Source organism: Cajanus cajan, chromosome 1 (assembly GCF_000230855.2).
Source record: "Cajanus cajan strain Asha chromosome 1, NIPB_CcT2T_4, whole genome shotgun sequence".
Classification (NCBI taxonomy): Eukaryota; Viridiplantae; Streptophyta; class Magnoliopsida; order Fabales; family Fabaceae; genus Cajanus; species Cajanus cajan.
Genome location: NC_138517.1, coordinates 2,792,673 through 2,812,813, shown reverse-complemented (window position 1 = coordinate 2,812,813; position 20,141 = coordinate 2,792,673). Strand labels below are relative to the sequence as shown.

The window sequence follows — 20,141 nt, the reverse complement described above, 5'->3', positions numbered from 1 at the left end:
CATACGATATCAACTAAAAATTTAGAGGAGATTCAACACTCCACTTCAAAAAATAATTATACTCAAAATGGATTTTTCAACAACTAGGCTCTTAGATCACTGCAACATCATATCTTCATAATGGGTATTCATCTTTAAAAAAATACTTTTTTACTCTAGTTATAAGTCAATCAACACAATACAACTATATGCATTAAACATTCACAACATGACTCTATTCAACACTATAAATTTTATCACCATATAACTTTAATACAAAATCAACTTTCAACTTACTTAACTTAGAACATCATCATAAGAAGCCACTATCTTCATGATTCAACATTTTCAATCAACTAAATTAAGGTTTTTATTCACTAGAGCCACGTATGACGCCATTCAGCCCATGCCTAATGGTGATGAGGTAGAGAGCCTCTGACTTGCTCACACCTGACGTCATACCACTTACATTCAACGTGAATGAAATAAAGAGTCTTTGAGTACATCAACCTTGACATGTAAAACTCAAGTTTGACATTATTTAAATAAAGAACTTATGTTTGACTCATGTCAACAAATATTAATAAAATTTAACGTTATAATTTGTATGCATTATGGTGTTTCTAAAAGATATTTAAAGCTTAATTCTTTTTGAGATTTAAAGATTATCAAAATGAGTTTTATCTCTCAAATTTTTTTTGATACACATGATAAATAAATTAAACTCTTAAACATGCCTAAACAATTAAACTATATGTTAATTGTATTAGACCTTATATATTAGTTTAGCTTGTTTAAGATATAAGTAAAGTGAGTTTTTCCTTTGATACATGATGTACAATTACTTATGAAAGAATATATTTTTTTAAAACCCCTACTTATTTTGTTATTTTATTAATAAAATATCAATTTAAAATTTACTTTAGTTTTAAGAACATGTTGAATGGTTTCTACTTAAATAACGTAAAAATAAAAATTTCAATTAAATTTTATTTATTGTATAAAAAGATACACACAATTGTTTGATCCTACATTCATATATTATGTATTATAAATTAATTAATTTTGATCTTATTTTTTTTACAATTATTTATAACTTATCTCATAGAAAATAATCTCATTATTGATCCAAAAAAAATTCACAATGACATATATCAAACAAGAAATTACCAATTAAATATGAGAAAAATTTAAGTAGAATTTCTTATATAAAATTGATAGTATGTTGTAATCAAAATTAAATTTTTTATCTCAAAAATATATCTTTACATTTTAATATATTAATATACATTGAAAGGTACTAGTAAAATAAAATTCTGCATTTGATTAACGAACAACCATAACAAGACCTAATTGAAGAAACATGTATATGGTCTTGGAAGCATGTAAATGTTTGGTGGTTTAACTACTAACTACTAACTACTAACTAGGGCAACAAATCATATTGATTAAATTTAGGTGAATGGAGAAAGTATTGAGTGGGGGCCATAGGGATAGGGTGCACCAGCCAGCAGCAGAAAAAAAGGGTACATTTAGCAATAATAATACCTCACGCCATCCAACCTTCCTTTCCCCTTCTATCCATTGCGCGTGCATCAGAATAATATTATTTAATTATTATTACTCATTCCTCATTTTATATTTTATTTAATTAAAATATTTTAAAATTATTAATGTTTATAAAAAGTTAGTTTTTAATATTTTTATTATTTAAAAGTTTAAAGATAAAATTATTCAAAAAATAAATATATACACTAAATCAGACTATCTATTTAATATATGTTATAAGTTATAATTTATATTACTACTAATTATTTTTTTCATTTTATTTATTTTCGACATATACCATTGGAGACAAAATTTGTTGTTTGGATAAGCGTTTGGTACGTGAGAATGAGAGATATCGTGTTTCATGATCCATCACAAGGAAAATATAAATAAATAATTGTTCAAATATGATATTTGGTTTTTCAATTATTCTCATAAATAAATTTCACCCGTACATTATTTTCTATGTTGTATTAATTTTAATTAGGACCTGTATTGAGGCAAGTCCACGGTAATTTCTTTTAAAATGGATATAAAACAATGATATATTATCCTAGCCAAGCCACGAGTTGCATGGGATAAATGTGGTTTGACACGAACTGATTTATGATTAGCCAAGGATTGAAAATCAATCAAATTATCATTACTTTATATATATAAAAGGAGAACTATAAGCTCAAACTTAAGTTTACCAAAAGAAAATTACATTAGAAATATTTACAAATATAGAAAAATAAATTCAAGAAGGAGAAAACTCAAATAAGAATGTTCTCTGATAATAAATAATTTCTTTTAAAAAAAAATATCAATTTCTTAGTTATCCTATCTTAAAATATGAAATAATTAACATGTTTATCTAGGTTGGTCATATTAACCATCTTATTAATAAGAGCATAATACAATCATGTTATAACTATCTCTTAGAAATTTAATTGTTAAAGTAGAGTTTGATTATACTAGTATATTTTGAGAATTTTTTTTTAATGATCTTCAATCTATGATAAATGACTCTCTATTCGGCTTACACTATCGAATAAGATCTTAAAACAATAATAATACAATTAACACAATGATCTCGAATAATACCTTTACAAAAAATAATAAATTTTACTGAAAGTACTTCATCACAATTAAGTTTATAATAATCTTCTCCGGTTTGCTCCATATAATACGTCTATGTAAAGAATGTAATTATGGTTGTGATTGTATTAGTTATATCCAAGTGATGAGTTTCTTTGGAGAGGAGTTATGGACCCATAATACAAGCTAATCTTCAAAAACATTAAAGATTAGCTTAACACATGATATTAAAATTTTAATTATATTTTTATTTGACAAAACTGGATCTAATAATCTAACTTATGTTAGCATTATACTCAGAATTAGAGTACACATTTTTTTTATTCTTGTAAAATTAGCATGTAAAATTATAAATTTAATTTAAACATTGTCCTTTTTAATGTTGTCAACCTAACATATTGTTAAATCTAAAATAAATCTTAAAGTGATTTTTTTAAATTAATAATAATTTATTTTGATGAAAAATAATTGATATTCATGAATATGCTTCACCTAAACATCAAACATTGCATCCAAACTGACCTATAACTAAGAATAATATAGGAAAAATGAATTTTATGGTCTTAATGAAAAAGAGAAGAAAAGTTCAGGTAAAATTATTTCACTTAAAACCTTCACACCACTCATTGCTTCAGTGTACTCAGCAAGCCTCATTTTATTGACCTTTTTAACCTACAATGTCAAAAGGACACAGCCATATCAGAGCACACCATATTTAGTTTCTCCTAATATAAAGAAATTCTATGAAAAATGAATAAAACTTGGAAAATTGCCATTTTCCATTCCTGATGGAAATCAATATGGTCAACATGATCTCTCAACCTTGTGAGAAGGTCAGTATTACGTATCCAAGTTTCAGTTCCTAACCATTTTGATATAAGAGCACATAAACTGGGATTGCTCACCACAATCCATCGACACTGACAAATATCAATTCACCGGCTTATAGTTGTTGCACAGTACACACACAGTCACATTTTTTCTAATGAACAATAGCTGCAATTGTCAAATACCACAAACAAAGTTTAGTCTGAAGAGAAATATGCACAACGAATTGTAAAAGAAGCATCTTAAACTTACATGGTTAATGGATAGCACTATTTAAGATGTAATCAAGATACAAGTCTCCCAGCAATGGTACTTACAAGGAGGTAACCAATTTCATATAGGGAAACTAGATGTGTGTATTTCTATTGAGTATCAACAACAGACTTTATACTAGTCAGTCACAAACAACAATTCTAAATATGAAAGATAGCTCTTCCAACAGATACGACCCAATTCAAGACTAAGCCACTCATATACATACATAGCAGGAGAGCAACAGTTTCATTAAATATATACTATAATAGTAACTTATTTTCTACCCGGGTTACACCATTTGTCTTGAATTGAAAATTTTCAGGCCATAGCTCATAGAAGTCCTGCAAATTTGAACCATCAATGTTTGTATTGTATAATTACATCATAAATTCTCAGGTCCAAGCTCAAAGTGTTTGAGCCCAGTTCTACAGCTCAGCCACCTTGAGCTTGTTTTGGGAGGGGTTGCGAGTATAGTTACTCACCCTGCAGTATCACAGTCACACACAGCAGCCAACAGTATGTTCAGTTTCATTTTAGTTGTAACTCCTGAACTAGTTAGTTGTATTAGTTAGGATAATCCTTGTATAAATATCATCTATGTAACTGAACCACTGGATTTGACTGGATCAATACAATTTTTTTTTAAAAAAAATTATCCTAAATTTTATACTCAGCTTCTCTGGGTTTCTCTAGAAACTTAATTATATCCGCTAGTTGTTTGCCAAACTTTCAAATGGAATGCTGCTGCCAATGAAGTGTTAGTGAGTTGCCCAAACCTGACTGAACTATGAGGGAACCTGCTGTGGTATTGAAGCCACCACTGATCGATGGAAATATATGGTAAATTGGCATCTAATATGATTTTGACTTGTGATGTAAATTATCCGATTCCTAATAGCTCAAACATTAAGTGCATATTTTTTCCTTTAGATATTAGAGCCTCTCAATTCAGTAAGTCTTTGTTTTAAGAATTAATATACATAACACTAGACATTATCGGATAGTCAGATTGCATAACTTACAATATTCGTAGTAAAAAAAAACAAATAAGCACATGCAAAAAGAAATTGAAGCCTACCAAAATTACCAGATTAAGCATTGACAAATTATTCTAGAATACCTTGACAGCACCTTCTTCAACAATTGACACCCGAGACAACCGGTTGTAATCTAAACCAATCCTTTTCTTCAATTTGCTGAAATTGAATTTGCTGGTGAAATACATACGTAAGGTAAACCACTACATAAAATACAGAAACTCAGAAAGCATGTATTGATGAACATACTTGTAAATGACGAGGGAGAAGGCTACCAAGCAAGTCAACAGGGATTTTCTCTAGTCCTTCAGCTACCACTGAGTAAGTTGTAAAAAAGAAAACTATGCATACAAGATCCCGTGCTTTATTCCAGCCGAAATGTTCTTCATCAATCAATATTCGCATAATTTCAGCAATTGAAAGAGATGGATGGGTGTCCTTTAGGAAAGGAAAACCTTAAGTTGCAAGACAGTACTGAGAACACAATTATGTCACTACTCACTAGTGATCAGCTAATGCATACAATAATTTAACTCATATAATATCCACTTTCACATATACTGAATCAACAGATAGAAATCTGAGAGGGCTGGAGAATGGTTAGCTAGGATAGTTAGACAGTTAAAGTTTTCAAGATAGGGAATTAGAATTGAATAGGAGGATAGTGTAGAAGAGTGGGAATTCTGTTTTGTTATCATGTGGCAAATTGAGCATTAGCTCTATTGTAGCAAGGAGAAACCATTTATGAAGGGGAAACTCTTTGAAGGAGAATCTTCTCCTTAGGTTCTTTGTAATTCAGTAAACATTGGACACGGTCAAAGCATTCTTTTTCCTTTCCTTTCTCTGTTTTTCTTGTTTCTTCTCTCCATGTCTAGCGTGGGATAACCTGAAAACCCCATGAATCCTAATGGAATAGAATCACTACAAAAAAAAAATAAAAAAATGAAGGAATGGTGACATTTAGAAATGGCCATGGGCTAACCTGGAACTTTGAATGGTCAAGCGAATTTCAGAACCTTGTCTTAAAAATATATAAATTACATATTATTGAATGCTATATAGTTTTTGAAACAGTGTGTTCAGTAATCACCATACCAATTAACAACCAAATGTGCAAGTACAAAATATTTGACAATGAACCTTATCTGGCAACTCATCAAAATTACTATGTGCTTTTTTGAACCTTCGGATGATATCTTGTAAACATGCTGAAACAAAGAAAAACTGTTGTTTCAATCTCAGTTCCTTCCCCTGAAAAAAGAAAATAAAACTCAAATTGGTAATGTGACAAGAGGGATTGAATACTCTTCATCCTTTTCATGAAAAATTCAACTAACCGTATAAACATCCTAATGTGATGTTTTTACCAACTGTTATGCCAAATGTGGCAAACAATATTGCATGGGAGGCAACTAAAACAAACTAAAATAGAATGCATGGAATCTTAACATTAAAGTAATGCACAGAACCACACATTGACAAAGGAAAACTTTGAGAACAAAAGCAGAAGATAATAAAAAAACCACTGTTCATTCAACAATTAGCACCAAGTTTCTTCACTGAGCCTTCACCCATAATTTTTGGCAGATTATCAATTCTATAAACAACTATGCCGAGTCAGTAAAAAAATGAAACACAGAATTTTCAAAAAGAAAATATCATTTTAAAACAACAGCAAAAGACACTAAAGGAATATAAGGCTCCATTAACTACACAAAGCTTTATACATAAATTATCTAATACAGTGAGGAAACTATCAGATAAAATAGAAATCACAGAGAAAGAGAATCAAAAGGGAAAGATAGATATAACTGAAGAAATGATTCATTGATTATTCTGAATACAAGAGAACCCGCTATATATAGCTGTCAGAATGACTCAGAGCTGAGTCATCAAAAGTAACTAACCTATGACTAATCTAACAGAAGAAATGTAATACAATTTACAAAAAAAAATAGAAAAGTAAATGTAGCTATATCTCTAAAGAAACAATGAAACTAAAGTAAGTAATCTTAAATGAAAGCAATATGGGAGTCTCTTGTTCTTACAATAAAAAATTCACAGCCAAACATATTGCGTTATTAGCTTTCATTATAAACAACAGAGACAAAGCTAATAGAAAAGTACAAGTTTTGAACAGATAATAGCAACAAGCCAACAACTACATCATAATTTAAAAATAATAATAAAGGCATACCTGATGAGAATGGTCATCAGGGTACAAAACATTACTTATGGTTTCAGCCCTTTGTTTATTAACAACAGAATTAATGTAATCTCCAATAGGAAAAAAAGGGTTCAATAGCTCACCCTAGGCCAAATAAAGAAAGAGATATGTCAAACTAAACTGCAAATAATGGACTACAGCAAACCACTTCTCATCTGATTCTAAGCTAAGTTCACTCTCAGGAAAGGTATGACCATTCGATTAATGACCTAAACAAAATAATTTATTGTAAAAGCCACATAATTACAGTTAGTTATTTTTTATTTACTTAAACCTATATTATGATACCATCATGCCAATACTTTAGTCCCAAATTTGGAGCAGATGCTTATTCTTAAGAAAATTACCAAATCAAATTGATTACTAGGTTTAGCAGCCCATAGTGGAAGGTTGATGGTAATTCTTGTCCCGTGACCGGGTATTGGGTTGTCATAAGCCACAGCTTCTACCTGTAATTCAGGAAGAACAAGTTCCTCATCAACATTATGCACATTCCACAAGTCTAAAGAAATGCAACACAGGTAGCAGTAGGCATACATCTATAATTATTTGAAAATATGTTATTGAAAAAAAATAACATTGCAAACCAAATTAAAAATACCATTCTTACCATCTCTCCAGGGACCCAAACCTTATGTTTTTCTCCATTCATATCAACCTCTTCAACAGTTCCATAGAACTAATCCATTCAGTAAAATATAGAGATACAGTCAGCTTGTAATTTTAGGTGATAAAGTGAAATAAAGGCAATAATATGAACAGAAACCATAAATGACTCAAAAGGCATAACTTATGGAAGCTGGGCAAACATTCACTTCATATGTTACATGAATCCACTCTATCTCCCAAGGGTTTCAAAGTTCAGGCAATAATCAGGTTGCTCGTGTTGAAAGCCATCTACTATAACCTGACGAAACAATCCATATTCATAACGCAGACCATAACTGCAAAGTGAAGATCAAGCTCACAAACTCAGCTGACAGCATCCTGTCTTTAGATAAGAGGCATATTTGTTTTGTATAAGACAAAGCGCAAAATAAGTATACTTCTGTTTGCCTGCATAGTTCCAGAATCACCAAGTAGGTTGAAACTTAAAACAAGTATAAAAATAACACTGCAAAATTAACTGACAAATAAGATGTAGTCCTGTATAGCACTGAAGGTTTCAGAGGCACAATTTGTACAGAAACTGGTAATAACCATTGTTGACAATAAATAGAAGAACTTCCAAATTCATACAGTTTTGGGACAAGACACTCAGAATGTGAACTATAATTTAGAAACTAAGCTGTTGAGACATTGAGACAGTGTTATTCTTGTTTGACAAATAGCACCATACGTACACACAATGTAATTATTGTTGACTTGGAAAAACTTTGGGCATCATAACAACTAAATGTGATCAAAAAACTAAGTAATGGATGTCCAAGCTTTTAAGGCCAACTTCATAGCTCACGGCCTATATCTACGTTTAAAAAATTAATTTAAAAAAACTGAAAACATTATGGTGAAAATCTTATTGTTTCAGACCTGCTAGAAAAAATTTACAACAACTCAGCAAGTCACACCATGACCATACCCCCACGCAGGATAATCCAAAGTTGCTAAAGAATCCATTTGGCATGCTGAAAGACGAGAAAGGCCACCATTGCCTAAGGCTGCATCTCCTTCCTTGTCAGCGATGTCACATACATGTATATTAAGGGATTAATATAACCACATTGAATGTTCACTCTGAAATAATAAATCTACAACAGTAGACTGGAAAATGCAAAATGATTAAATTAAACATTAATAACACCTGCTCTGCCAAAACTTCAAACTCAAATCCAAGTTGGCTTAAGGCCTCTGCATATTGATGCTGGATGCCAAGATTGATAACACTATTTGACAAGGAACGACCTGATATTTAGAAAACATGTGTTCTTAAGAATTGGATACAAGAACAGCAGCAATTGTACATTTTCACATGCACAACCATTGGTTAACCATTCATCTGATGAACGAAACAGTTCAGAATCAAATTATTTAATTGTTTGACTTTGCTATGACCTAAATCTTAGAAGAATATTTTGGACTGCTTTAGTTTTCTTCATGTTTAAACCACCAGAGTACTAAAATGTATAGATACTTTTATCAGACCACGATATAATATACAGAAATATATAATTAAATAAAATCTTATTTTTATAGTATAGCATAATTGGAAAAATCCAAATGTCATATAATACACTATTAGTCAAAAATTCCAACACACCATTACATTAAAGTCAATTACGATGATAATTACTTTCCTGAAATGTGACAAAGATCAAACATCCCATTACTTGCTTAGACATATTTACACCATACTTTATGTCAAAAACCTTGGGACAACCAAACCACAAAAGCTAGTTGTTGTAGTTGGAAAGTCTATGGTGTTATAAACCCTACATTAGAATTTCGTACTTTTAAAGTGAGACTCAAGCCTCATCTAGCAATTGGATCTTAACATCCCACCACACTATAATGTTTGCGCCCATGCGAGCTAGCCGTACACTAGCCCTTTGAATAATCTTGAACACACTGCTCATTTGCCGCTAAGAGACGTGATGGAAGGCTTTTACACCAATTGATAAAATCCTTGGATAAAACAATCAATAAAAGTCAGTTGTTGTAGTTAGAGTCCAAGGTCTTATAAATCAAACACTAGAATCCTATATTTCCAATGTAGGACTCGTTCATACTACTCCTCCAAACTCAAATATAAGCAATAAATAAATAACTCGTGTATAGTGAATCTTAATGTAAACAAATATTAACTAATTTTATCCTATTTAATATTATAATCTCCACACAAAAAAAACCCTTCATTTAATTGAGATTTTATTTCCAATGACAATTTTTTTTTTCTTAACATCAAGTTTCAATGTGAGGCAATAGTATAGGAGAATAAATTGTTTTTAATTAAGATTAACAAAATTAAAAGATGTTAACTAGCTTTTTTAATTAATGCACAAGTTAGTTAATTTTGCTTATAATCAAGTCCATAAAGAGTATATGAAGAACCATTTAACATTAAAATGTTTAAAATTTTAACTATAGCTCCATCATTAGAACTAAACCGACATTGGTGCATGCATTTGCTTTTCTTTCAAACCAGAAAATATTTGTAATATTCTTTTTTCTCTTTTTGGTTATTGAGTAGGGTATCCCCACTGGCAAACTGTGAGACTAACCACTTGGGCACTGTTGCAACTAGAAGCCCCTCCTAAATTAGCCTTCCAGAAGATCTAAAATTTGGCCCACCCACTCAAGTGGCTTGTTTACTGCTGCTCAAACCGTTACTGGTGAATATCAGCTGTAATCTATAAGTTTATTTGGTTACATAGAATTTCATAATTAATTAATAACCTAAAAATTAACAAAAAAGAAAGACTTTAAAATGGAGAAATATTTCTGAATCGCTTGAGGAAATCCTTAGCATGATTGACATTCACTAATTTAAGGAAACTAGGAAAGGAAAATAAGTCAGAAAATATACAAATTAAATCCTAGTTACATGCATAATTAGTAAACTCGTATATGCTACTATGTTTCGGAGTTTTTTCTTTATTGCAGGAAAACTTTGCCGGTTGAAGAAATCTTGACGATTGAAGTTAAACTCGGGTGGAGAAAGGGGACCAAGATCACTTTCCCAGAAAAAGGAAATGAGCAACCAAACATTATTGCTTTGGATCTTGTGTTTGTTATTGACGAGAAACCTCATCCCGAGTTTACTAGAGACAGTAACGATTTGGTTGTGACACAAAAGGTGTCACTTGCAGAAGCTTTAACAGGCCACACTGTCCATCTTACAACACTAGATGGCAGGGTTCTCAATATTCCAATAAACAATGTGATTCATCCAAACTATGAAAAGGTGGTCCCTAGGGAATGGATGCCGAGTCCTAAAGATCCTTCAAAGAGGGGTAATCTTACGATCAAATTCCCAACAAGGTTGACTCCAGAGCAGAAAGCCGGAATTAAGATACTACTGCCACATTGAACTGTATCTTGTATGTATTCTTCACTTTTGCCTCTTCTATTTTAGACGGCTTTGGTTTGTGTACCTTGCATGTAATATGTTGAGAATCCTTCCACTCCCCACTCCAATCTAAATAGATTGGGAGGCAATGGAAAACGGTTGGTGTAAATGGTGTGCTTAACATTGTTGTGGTAGCAAAGTGCGTTATGTAGTCAGACTTTGGAAGTAATAGTTATGTGATTCTTAAAATTGCGGCGGGGAGAGGGGGGGGTCCATCAAGAAACAAATGCTGCTCAAAAAAAGATGAAAATAACATGGCACATGATACAGGGCTACAATTTCCGAAATGTGACATTGGTTTTGATCTCAGCAAACCTATTATAACGATACTAAAATTACGGCCAATTGGTTATTCCTTCCCTATTCGTTTAAATGATTGAAAAATAACGCACCTCTAAATATATTTCTTTCAAGTTTTCTATAAACAAAATTTCTTTCTGGTAAAGGGGTACACAAATTTAAACTAAACATTTACAAAAAAGATACCGGTTTGTAATTGAACAATTTAAAATATTTACAAAGTAAAAGCTAAATAAGGCTAACACGTAATTTGAATTCCCAACTTGTAACATATTAAAGATGCAATAGTCTATGCTTGTATAGCTATTGCGGGATGAGCAGAAGATCATTCTCCCCCAAAGATATCTAATAGATAGGTTCATCTGCAAAAAAAAAAAAAAAAAAAAAAAGTTGATTACATTAAAACATCTCAGGTAAATTTGGTTAAGATTATCAAAACGTAAGTCAACGAAAAAAGTATTAGAAAAGTAAAGTGACAGTACCATTCCCGTCCTCTACATCATTATAATCATCTTCATCGTCATCAAAATATTCATTCTGCAAGATTTTATTAGAGTTAGACAATCAATCAATTTTTTTTTACACTGACTTGGGCACTCAGCTATCACTAGAATTCCTATAAACAAAGTAACTTACATTTTTTTTTTACTTTTTCTTTTAACATAAAACGAAAAACACAAAGCTTAACGACCATATGCTTCATTAACATAAAAACAAAACATACAAGTGATACAACCATAGCAAGAAAGAGGGAAACAAGTGAAATAACTCTTCAAACTACTAATATCAGATTCTAACTGCTAAAAAGTTCCACAAAGTAATGAGCCATTCCCTTGAGCCCTCACCATGTCAAATTAAGTGACTTCCAAAATCCAATTTTAGTAACAATTTCATCGAATGCTAAAATAAGTTTATACTAACACCTGTTGTCAACGGAAGAATGTGCAATGCATGTATGAAACATTTGAACAAATGCCAAGTTTAATATACATTCACTTCTACAATTTAAAAGAAACCTCAAAAATCAAAGAGCAAGATCAAGGCGGACAAATCCATCACAATTCTCATCATCTACTTGTCTTTTTCTTCCCAAGTCTTATCATTTTGTATTGTTTACTTGTCAACTTGTGGAGAGCATATTGAGTAACATTTTAAAAAACGCCAAGTTTTATATGGAATCCACTTAAAATTTAAAAGAAACCTCGCGAAGCATTGAGCAAGCAAAAGATAGACCAAATTCATGATGTTTCTATTTTCTATTTTTTTCCTCCAACTTTCTATTTTCTCTTTTTTAATTTAATATTTTTGTTTGGGAGTCATTAGTTGGAGCTGCAGGATATTGCACAATATGGCAAGTTTATTTATGTAAAGAGAGACACTTAATTTCTCCTACGAAGGGGGGGAAATAATAAACTGCTACAGCTAAGAAACTTGCTCCCATTATCAACTTATTAGGTGTTTTCAGCATATCTATTTTCAAATTTTAAAGGTCATGCTCAACCCTTGACACAGTTCACAAAAGGATTTTAATGACATAGTAAACCATATAAATTCAAGTTTTTCATAGTCAAATGTTAGGCAAGTTTAGCTTTAAACTTCTACTTTAACTTCCATTTGAAAAATTTGTTGGGTACGGTTTTGTGACTAAATGTATTATTATTGCATCACAGAGACAAGAGAGAACCATCTTGAGTTTTAGAATGGAAAAATTATCGCATCAAAGAAGTTACAGTGGAACCTGATGATAATCATCCTCGCTGATATCATCATCGTCCTCCTCTTCTGCATTTTCATCTTCTTCATCTTCTCCATCTTTCTTTTCATTTTCATCGACATCCTCCTTGCCCTACAGGTGAAAGAATCAACAACACAGAATTTCACTGGAAAAGTAAAGGTGGCCCAACAATAGAATCAAAAAAGAAATACAATATTCATTTGGAACAAATGCAATCTTACTCCCATAACTAATGATCTAGCGCTCAACATTCCTTTAAGTTTGCTAATGTAATGGTAGTGGTAATGATGATGGCAGTGATAATAATCATGGATGTAATGATAATAAAATTGATGGCTCAGTGGTGGGGGCAGTGTTAATGTGATTAGCACTAGTGGTAACATCAATAATGGTGTTTGTATAGAGTGGCAAAGGCGATGGTAGTCTTTGCAATAATGCAATGATGGTGGCAATAGTAGTGGGGGAGGTGAAAGAAGCAGAGGAGGTTGTTGAAGTATCAAACTGAGATTGTAGTAACTTATTACACCTTATCAGTAAGTTAGAGCCTTCCTCTTATTTTGCCTTCTTTCACTTAGAAATCATAGGATCTAGATTAAGAATTGAGATTTTCTTCGGTTAATTATAGGTCGATTCCTTAAAAAAGCTATTAGGAATTAAAATTCCAATTCTAGGAGATATACGAAGGCAGAAATTAAAAAATGTAGGTTCCAAAATCCATTCCATTAGCGACAAAGAACCTTAAAGTGTATAGAAAGTCCACTGGAGTTTGGAATCAAGGGCAACAATATCTATCTAGGTTGTGGCCGGTCACAACTGCATCTGGCTGCGATTGCAGAGATCTATCTGCAATGCAACTAGTACATCTGCCACGCAACTAGTACATCTGCCACAATTTAAAACCTTGTTCCCATCCAGTAACAATAAATATTGAACTTAGTAAGTTACATCAAATTAAACATGTTCCATAATGAAACAAATGGAAGAGTTAGTGCCTTGTTATCACACACACATGCATAGAGCTCTAAACAGGCGCTCTACCTTGTTTTTTTCCTCTTGTTGTTCAAGGAAATCAAGTTTATTATTCCCTGTCACACAAACATCTTAATCAGTCTAAAGACAAATATAAGGCTTAATATCATTACTATAGGTAAACAATGATCAACTTTGTAGACAGACATAGATAATATCCCAATAAAAACTAGTTTCAGCAGCAGAAGCTATCAAACATTTATACAACAATATTACAATCTAGAATAGAATGTTGCATCTATATGTATGTACATAAACTTCTCGATAGAACACCATTTATAAAATTTTAAGTAATGAGAATTTCATAAAGTTCCTTCAAGATAATGGGAGCTATTTAGGATGATTAAACTTTTTTTGTGCTGATCTAAAACACATTCACATTAGCAGATAACCAATAGCTAATACCCCATGAAAGGAAAAAGGTCAAATGAAAAATCATTAAACCTGACTCCGGGTTCCATCGAAACTTTTTTCTTCTTGACGTCTGCTTAGATGCACCTGAAAACACAAATTTAAGTTTACATCATTTGTTAACAGTAACCACTGCCTCAACACCCCATTATTCCCTTATTCACACCTTGAACCAACTCCTGAGGAAATTCCTTGAACATCAAAACTTGTGACAGAGAGTCACGAGTAAAATCATTTCCCTTCTTGTCAGAAAATCTAGCTATGTGCATCCTTTGCCTCTCTGATGAGAAAACAAGAAGATTAATGTACTCCAACGAAGTTTACCAGAAAAAAAATAAATAATAGTATGCATGTTGGGGAAGAGAGGAGGCAGATATTTAGGACAAATATGGTTCCATGATAGCAATGAAAATGTTTTAGAAACAGTATGCCTGGATTTTTATGGTGTAAACCTACTCATTTCAGGAGCATTTCATTCCCAGCTAATGTGGGAAGCATAATTAAGTAAAAGATCGTACATGAAACAATAATATAATAATGCACTAAAGTAAATCATTTTGATGTGGCCTTCTCACACAATATACATGTAGAAACAACTAAATGCTTACTCTTCGAGGTTCTCTCCTCCAGATGATAAGGGGAGGCTTTCCAATAATTCTGAAGCTTATAACTCCAAATAAGCAGCTTTTTCGTACTAGCATCAATATCACCAATTTTAACTTCAGGTAAAGTAACATCCTGTAGCATCAGATTGATAGTAACAAGTAATAAGCATGAGCAATTGATTATATATAATAAAAAAAAAAAACAGAGAAACAGACCGCCCACCCTCTTCATTTGTCAGCTTCTGATGTAAAGAAATAATTGAGGTTTTAATAAACAAGAACTGAGAAGCTATAAATCATTTAAAGTAGAGGGGCAAACATTTGAACAATCAGCATAAAATAAAATAAAAAATAGGAGCAGTATTAGATTGTGACCAACTCTTTCTGATTGGGGAACGATCAACAACAGAGAATGGAAGATGAAGGAAAGTTAGTAGGGTATGGATATAGAAGTGAAAAATGAAATACCTCAGGAAAAGGATCAAATGGAACTTGAGCTGCAAATGTAAACCCACCCCCACCCCCTCGTCCTCGTCCCCATCCTCCTCGTCCCCGACCTCTGCCTGCCATCTTCACTCAAATTCCAAGTCCGCAAGGGAAGGACTTGCAAAACACCTCGTTGTTAGTGGCGTTCGCTGTCGGAGGTGGCTGGTGGAGAGAAGAGAGGGAAAGGGTGCGGCGGCTTGAGGTTTCTCCGTTCTGTTAATGGGCTAGGGCTGTGTAAGTCAGTTAGCCTAACCTCTACGGGTTCAGGTGAAATTTATATGATTATATTTAAGAGTTCAATTTTGTAAAAGCGGATTTAATTTTAGGGTTAGTTTGTGAATTTCATGGATTAATATTTTTAAATATTAAAATTTTAATATTTAATTTTATATTTAATTTTTTAAATTATTATAATATTAAAATCATATTTAGTTGGTATGTATTTGTTATTTAGATTATTTTTATGATATTTTAATGTTTTTATTATTTAAATTTTTGTTTTATATATTGTATTTCTTAAAAAATATATTTTTTATATATTTTTTTAAATTATATTTTTGGTTTATTTATTTTTATTGATTCACAATTTTAATCTTCTATTTTAAAATAAAGATATTTAATTTTTCTAATTTTATAATATAAAATCTTATTCCTCCATTATAATATATATTAGTGGTTAAATTTTAACATTTTTTCATCACATAATATTTAATAACATGATATTTAGAAATTAAAAAATTCAAAAAAATATAAATAAAAATTTTATTAACAAATAAATATAAATTAATTGTGAAATAGATACAAATGAAATTTTTTATATATTATTTTTAATTTTTATTTATACATCACATCAGCAAATATCATATTACTTAAGTGACAAATTACTAAAAAAATGTTAAAATTTAACAATCAATAAATATCAAATTAATAAAAAAAAACCCAAATCTCATATTTTAAAAAAATAAGGAAAACAAATGTTTATATTTTAAAATAAAAAGGTCAAAACTGTAAATCAACAAAAATAAAATCACCAAAAGTGCAATTTAGCCTCTAATATCTTGCTAAGAAACTGTACATCAGACAAGTATTGACACGTATATATGTTTAAATATAATTTATATAAAATACAAATAATATTTGTGACCTAAATATTCATATTTTTATAAAAACAAAATAATCCTGTGTAATCAATTAATAGTCATTAAACTAAATGCGAGACAAATACATGTTTGAGTAAATATATGCGAGACTTCAATATAAAGTCTTGTATTAGTACTAATTCAATCAACTTATTTTTCAAGAGAAAACACATTTTACAAATTTTATAACCGTCGTCCTTAACACAACTTATTTTGCGAACATTTTTTTGGTCACATATGATTCTATATTATTGACTTTCATAACAATTATTTTTATGTGGCTTTTTAGTTAATTTCATTGAATTGAGAATGTAAGAAAAGAGGGGAGATACTCCTACTGCATAGACGGGCAACAGAGAATATTAAACAAGAAACGTCGAAAGTGGCCTTATAACTTATTTATGAGTCCAACGAGTAACGACGTGACCATCGAAGTAGATTCGTTGCAGCATAAATACGATTACGTAAAAGTCCTACTATTACTAGCCTAGTATATTACACACAATACGAGCACTTTCAAATTCTCTGCACTTAGATGGATGCTATTTCATTACACGACACACGAAGCCTGCGAATAACCCTGCATAAAGGAAAGATAAGATGTCAAAAATATGATGAAACCTACGTTAGACTCCATAAAGCTAAAGGCCAGTTAATTAAAACGAAAGAAAGAACACATTCTACGACTTAAGAACAACTTAAAATCAATGCACATTATGCACCTAACGCAAGTTAACTAGAATAGATTCTAGGACTTTAAACACCACCTGTTTTATCAACTCACCTAAAGAGAAAATATAGTAACAAGAATTTTTAAAAAGAAATCTCAGTCTTCTATTCCCAAACCAAAAGAAAAAGGAAAAAGGAATATGCACCAAACCACCGTGCATGGCTTCAGCATCAGAATATGTAACAGACATAAGATTATAAGAATATGCTCCTTTGCTCATAGATTCAAGGAAGACTTCTTAAAGTTGCAGATTACCCCGGGTCGTATACTAAAAGCATGGCTAACATAGGAACAAGAACCACAGAATACTTCAGAGCTTAAACAAAAGCTCCAAACTTCATAAGGCCAAACAAAATCCATAGTAATAGCTGCTAATCAAGTGTACCTAACTAAAGAAACATGTCAGTATCATAAACTAACAGCATGTTAAATTCTAAAGGAAAAATAATAGCAGAATAATCAGCAACCAAATAAATTCCTGAAGTAGAAATACTCCATCAGTTTGTAAATTTTAAAACCGGCAAACAGTTAACTGGGAGAACTGATGACATGACAAGTAATGGTACCAATGCATGGTAGCGGATATTGTAAAGTTGAAACCGTGGAAAGTGGAAACAGTGTCTCAAACATATTGTGGGCTAGCCAACCCAAGAAAAAACAAAGAAATATCTGAGTGGTGGTCAACAAAAAGATGTTGTTTAGTGTTTACAGATTCAATAACTATTTGCCACTGTCGATAGAAAGCTTAGAGGAATCAGGCTCACAAACTAGCACCTAATTGCTAGAATTTCTTTTGCAATTTACCTAATTAGAATAGAACACAGACGATTATACCAAAGGAGTGAAGAAAATAGATAAACAGTAAATTCCATTAATCCACTTGAATCATTTTCCAGTAAAATGATAAAATGGGCCAAATAAGATTAAATAAGAAACAATACCGAAAATTGACAATGCAACATAAATTTATAAAAAAATAATAATAAAAAAACCACATTCTCAAATATTAAACAGTGCCAAAAAGAAAATCAAGCAGGAATACTAAATATTGAGGGTGACAATGGTATAATGAAAACAACAAAAGACATGATTACTTCGAAGTCTGGCATCAACTAATACATAAAAGAAAAGAAATCATAATTAACACACAACAAGGCTTTTGCCAGCTTTAAGAAAACCTTACTATGGATTTGCAGGAAACAGTCCATCAAAAATCAGTCAAATCTTTCATAAGAAGTAAAGTCATTAATAATGATTATTACTCTAATAATCATGTTAACATAAATCCAATTTCATTACCAATATCCTCTAAAACTCAATGATGACATCGACGACACTGTATCCCAATAAACTAAACTAAACTAAACACCAGGGAAAGGACAATATTGGTTCTTAGTTCTAATGAGCACATTCTTTACAAGCCACCAATCAGTCAGACTCGCGATATACAATCCCTGAAAGTGAAGAAGATAACAGCGACCAACAAAGTAGATTTTCAGTTTTTTTCATGGCCCCATGTCATCATTTTTGCTTTTGCATCGTAACAAGGCAATAGCAGAACAGCTCAAGCCATGAAAACGAAAGCACTATCTAACAACAGTACATCTCTCCCTCTCTCTCATTCTATCCCTATCCAAAGCTTTATTCTCATTCACATTGCATCACAACAAACCACAAAATAAAAAAGGAATAACCAAAATCACCAACAAAATAAAAAGGAGCATAATTATATATCAAGAAAATAATATTCATATAGTTTGGATAAATTTTTCCAAAAAAAACTAATAAAAAATTAAAATAAGCTTCTCTAAGTTAAAATTATCTTATACAGTTATACATTAATTAAATTAAGATTTTGAAGTTAAAATTGAGATTTTAGAGAAAATAAAAAAAAAATTCCTGCAAGTTAACTTATGCATAAATTAATTTTATCTTTTAGAGAAGTCAATTTCATTTTATCTTCTTATTTTTTTTCTGTGTTTTGGCGGACATTAATTACAAATTGCCATGCAAGTTTCTTACTTTTTACAATAATTATCCTAAAATTCATACTTACCATGAATTCTAATCAATTGATAGCATAAAAATTTGAGTTAAAAGAGAAACTAACAAACTCTAACTTTTTTCACGAAGCAGAGTGCTGGCCCTCGCACGCGGGGCTGCCGTCGAAATTCTTCGACGGATACTTCGCCGTGACCATGCCGACTTCGAAGACGATGTCGTCGCCGGAGGAGCGGATTCCGGTGATCGACCACCACTTGAAGAACGCGCGAACCCTAATTCCGTCAAGCTCCCCAATTTTCCCCTTCTCGATCTTCCCGGTGATGGTGTCGGAGTACGTGGCCACGTAGTTGTCCGGCGGGAGCGTGATCTTGCACGCGCCGCCGAGCTTAACGGAGAAGTCGCCGGAGGATCTGTTCACGGCGTAGCCCAAGACGGTGGTGGCCGGGAGAAGGCCCACAGGGAAGCCGTAGTTGGTGAGTTCAACGTGCGCCACCGATGGCGTTGATTTGGGGGTTTTAGGGTTAGGGTTAGGGTTTTGGAACGAATTGGACACGAAATTCAGAAGAAGAGCGAAGAGAATGAGGATTTTGGGATTCATGGCGATTTTCGATTGAAATTTTTTTTTAATTTATTTTTCTCTGGTTTTGTATGAGTGAAAATGAAGCAGATATTTTTATTTTTA

The 20,141-nt window shown here is 31.8% G+C and overlaps 5 protein-coding genes across 7 annotated transcripts; 1 reads left to right on the top strand and 4 right to left on the bottom strand.

The window, feature by feature from the left end:
- Positions 1–999: 999 nt before the first annotated feature.
- On the bottom strand, positions 1,000–11,243 carry LOC109813448 (uncharacterized). Its single transcript, XM_083072767.1, has 7 exons — positions 8,756–11,243; positions 7,565–8,625; positions 7,302–7,403; positions 4,977–5,978; positions 4,811–4,886; positions 3,513–3,603; positions 1,000–3,279 (listed from the first exon to the last, which is right to left on the bottom strand). Exons 2-4 carry the CDS (start codon positions 7,604–7,606, stop codon positions 5,826–5,828), a joined length of 297 nt encoding a protein of 98 aa, XP_082928893.1. The 5' UTR covers positions 7,607–8,625; positions 8,756–11,243; the 3' UTR covers positions 1,000–3,279; positions 3,513–3,603; positions 4,811–4,886; positions 4,977–5,825.
- LOC109813444 (uncharacterized) lies at positions 3,100–5,132 on the bottom strand. Its single transcript, XM_083069714.1, has 6 exons — positions 4,977–5,132; positions 4,811–4,930; positions 3,975–4,031; positions 3,381–3,527; positions 3,220–3,279; positions 3,100–3,129 (listed from the first exon to the last, which is right to left on the bottom strand). Exons 1-6 carry the CDS (start codon positions 5,130–5,132, stop codon positions 3,100–3,102), a joined length of 570 nt encoding a protein of 189 aa, XP_082925840.1.
- LOC109813446 (uncharacterized) lies at positions 9,234–10,981 on the top strand. Its single transcript, XM_083069670.1, has 3 exons — positions 9,234–9,371; positions 10,142–10,161; positions 10,555–10,981. Exons 1-3 carry the CDS (start codon positions 9,234–9,236, stop codon positions 10,979–10,981), a joined length of 585 nt encoding a protein of 194 aa, XP_082925796.1.
- A 153-nt stretch (positions 11,244–11,396) lies between the features above and the next one.
- LOC109813472 (uncharacterized) lies at positions 11,397–15,983 on the bottom strand. Of its 2 annotated transcripts, XM_020377662.3 has the most exons (8): positions 15,569–15,947; positions 15,104–15,233; positions 14,662–14,775; positions 14,529–14,582; positions 14,094–14,140; positions 13,059–13,166; positions 11,803–11,857; positions 11,397–11,682 (listed from the first exon to the last, which is right to left on the bottom strand). In XM_020377662.3, exons 1-8 carry the CDS (start codon positions 15,668–15,670, stop codon positions 11,666–11,668), a joined length of 627 nt encoding a protein of 208 aa, XP_020233251.1. In that variant the 5' UTR covers positions 15,671–15,947; the 3' UTR covers positions 11,397–11,665. The 2 variants fall into 2 exon arrangements, with proteins under 2 accessions (XP_020233251.1, XP_020233252.1); XM_020377663.3 differs by lacking the exon at positions 14,662–14,775 and having other exon boundaries at positions 15,569–15,983.
- A 1,104-nt stretch (positions 15,984–17,087) lies between these two features.
- On the bottom strand, positions 17,088–20,141 carry LOC109813439 (DUF538 family protein (Protein of unknown function, DUF538)). Of its 2 annotated transcripts, none has more exons than XM_020377630.3 (2): positions 19,566–20,141; positions 17,088–17,305 (listed from the first exon to the last, which is right to left on the bottom strand). In XM_020377630.3, the coding sequence occupies exon 1, from the start codon at positions 20,055–20,057 to the stop codon at positions 19,581–19,583; it is 477 nt and encodes a 158-aa protein (XP_020233219.1). In that variant the 5' UTR covers positions 20,058–20,141; the 3' UTR covers positions 17,088–17,305; positions 19,566–19,580. The 2 variants fall into 2 exon arrangements, with proteins under 2 accessions (XP_020233219.1, XP_020233218.1); XM_020377629.3 differs by having other exon boundaries at positions 19,576–20,136.

What these genes read in the sequence shown, in the direction of transcription:
- LOC109813444 (XM_083069714.1), bottom strand. Translation starts at nt 5,132, where the DNA reads ATGCGAATATTGATTGATGAAGAACATTTCGGCTGGAATAAAGCACGG. An exon ending in TTCTCCCTCGTCATTTACAA is followed by an intron (nt 4,931 to 4,976) that starts GTATGTTCATCA and finishes TATTTTATGTAG; the next exon opens with TGGTTTACCTTACGTATGTA. An exon ending in AAGCAATGAGTGGTGTGAAG is followed by an intron (nt 3,130 to 3,219) that starts GTTTTAAGTGAA and finishes TCTTAGTTATAG; the next exon opens with GTCAGTTTGGATGCAATGTT.
- LOC109813448 (XM_083072767.1), bottom strand. Translation starts at nt 7,606, where the DNA reads ATGAATGGAGAAAAACATAAGGTTTGGGTCCCTGGAGAGATG. An exon ending in TTTGGGTCCCTGGAGAGATG is followed by an intron (nt 7,404 to 7,564) that starts GTAAGAATGGTA and finishes CCTGAATTACAG; the next exon opens with GTAGAAGCTGTGGCTTATGA. An exon ending in CTAGTAATCAATTTGATTTG is followed by an intron (nt 5,979 to 7,301) that starts GTAATTTTCTTA and finishes TTCTTTTTTCAG; the next exon opens with GGGAAGGAACTGAGATTGAA.
- LOC109813446 (XM_083069670.1), top strand. Translation starts at nt 9,234, where the DNA reads ATGATAATTACTTTCCTGAAATGTGACAAAGATCAAACATCCCATTAC. An exon ending in TTGTAGTTGGAAAGTCTATG is followed by an intron (nt 9,372 to 10,141) that starts GTGTTATAAACC and finishes GTTATTGAGTAG; the next exon opens with GGTATCCCCACTGGCAAACT. An exon ending in GGTATCCCCACTGGCAAACT is followed by an intron (nt 10,162 to 10,554) that starts GTGAGACTAACC and finishes TCTTTATTGCAG; the next exon opens with GAAAACTTTGCCGGTTGAAG.
- LOC109813472 (XM_020377662.3), bottom strand. Translation starts at nt 15,670, where the DNA reads ATGGCAGGCAGAGGTCGGGGACGAGGAGGATGGGGACGAGGACGAGGG. An exon ending in GGAGGAGAGAACCTCGAAGA is followed by an intron (nt 14,776 to 15,103) that starts GTAAGCATTTAG and finishes TTTTCTCATCAG; the next exon opens with AGAGGCAAAGGATGCACATA. An exon ending in TCCTCAGGAGTTGGTTCAAG is followed by an intron (nt 14,583 to 14,661) that starts GTGTGAATAAGG and finishes TTGTGTTTTCAG; the next exon opens with GTGCATCTAAGCAGACGTCA.
- LOC109813439 (XM_020377630.3), bottom strand. Translation starts at nt 20,057, where the DNA reads ATGAATCCCAAAATCCTCATTCTCTTCGCTCTTCTTCTGAATTTCGTG.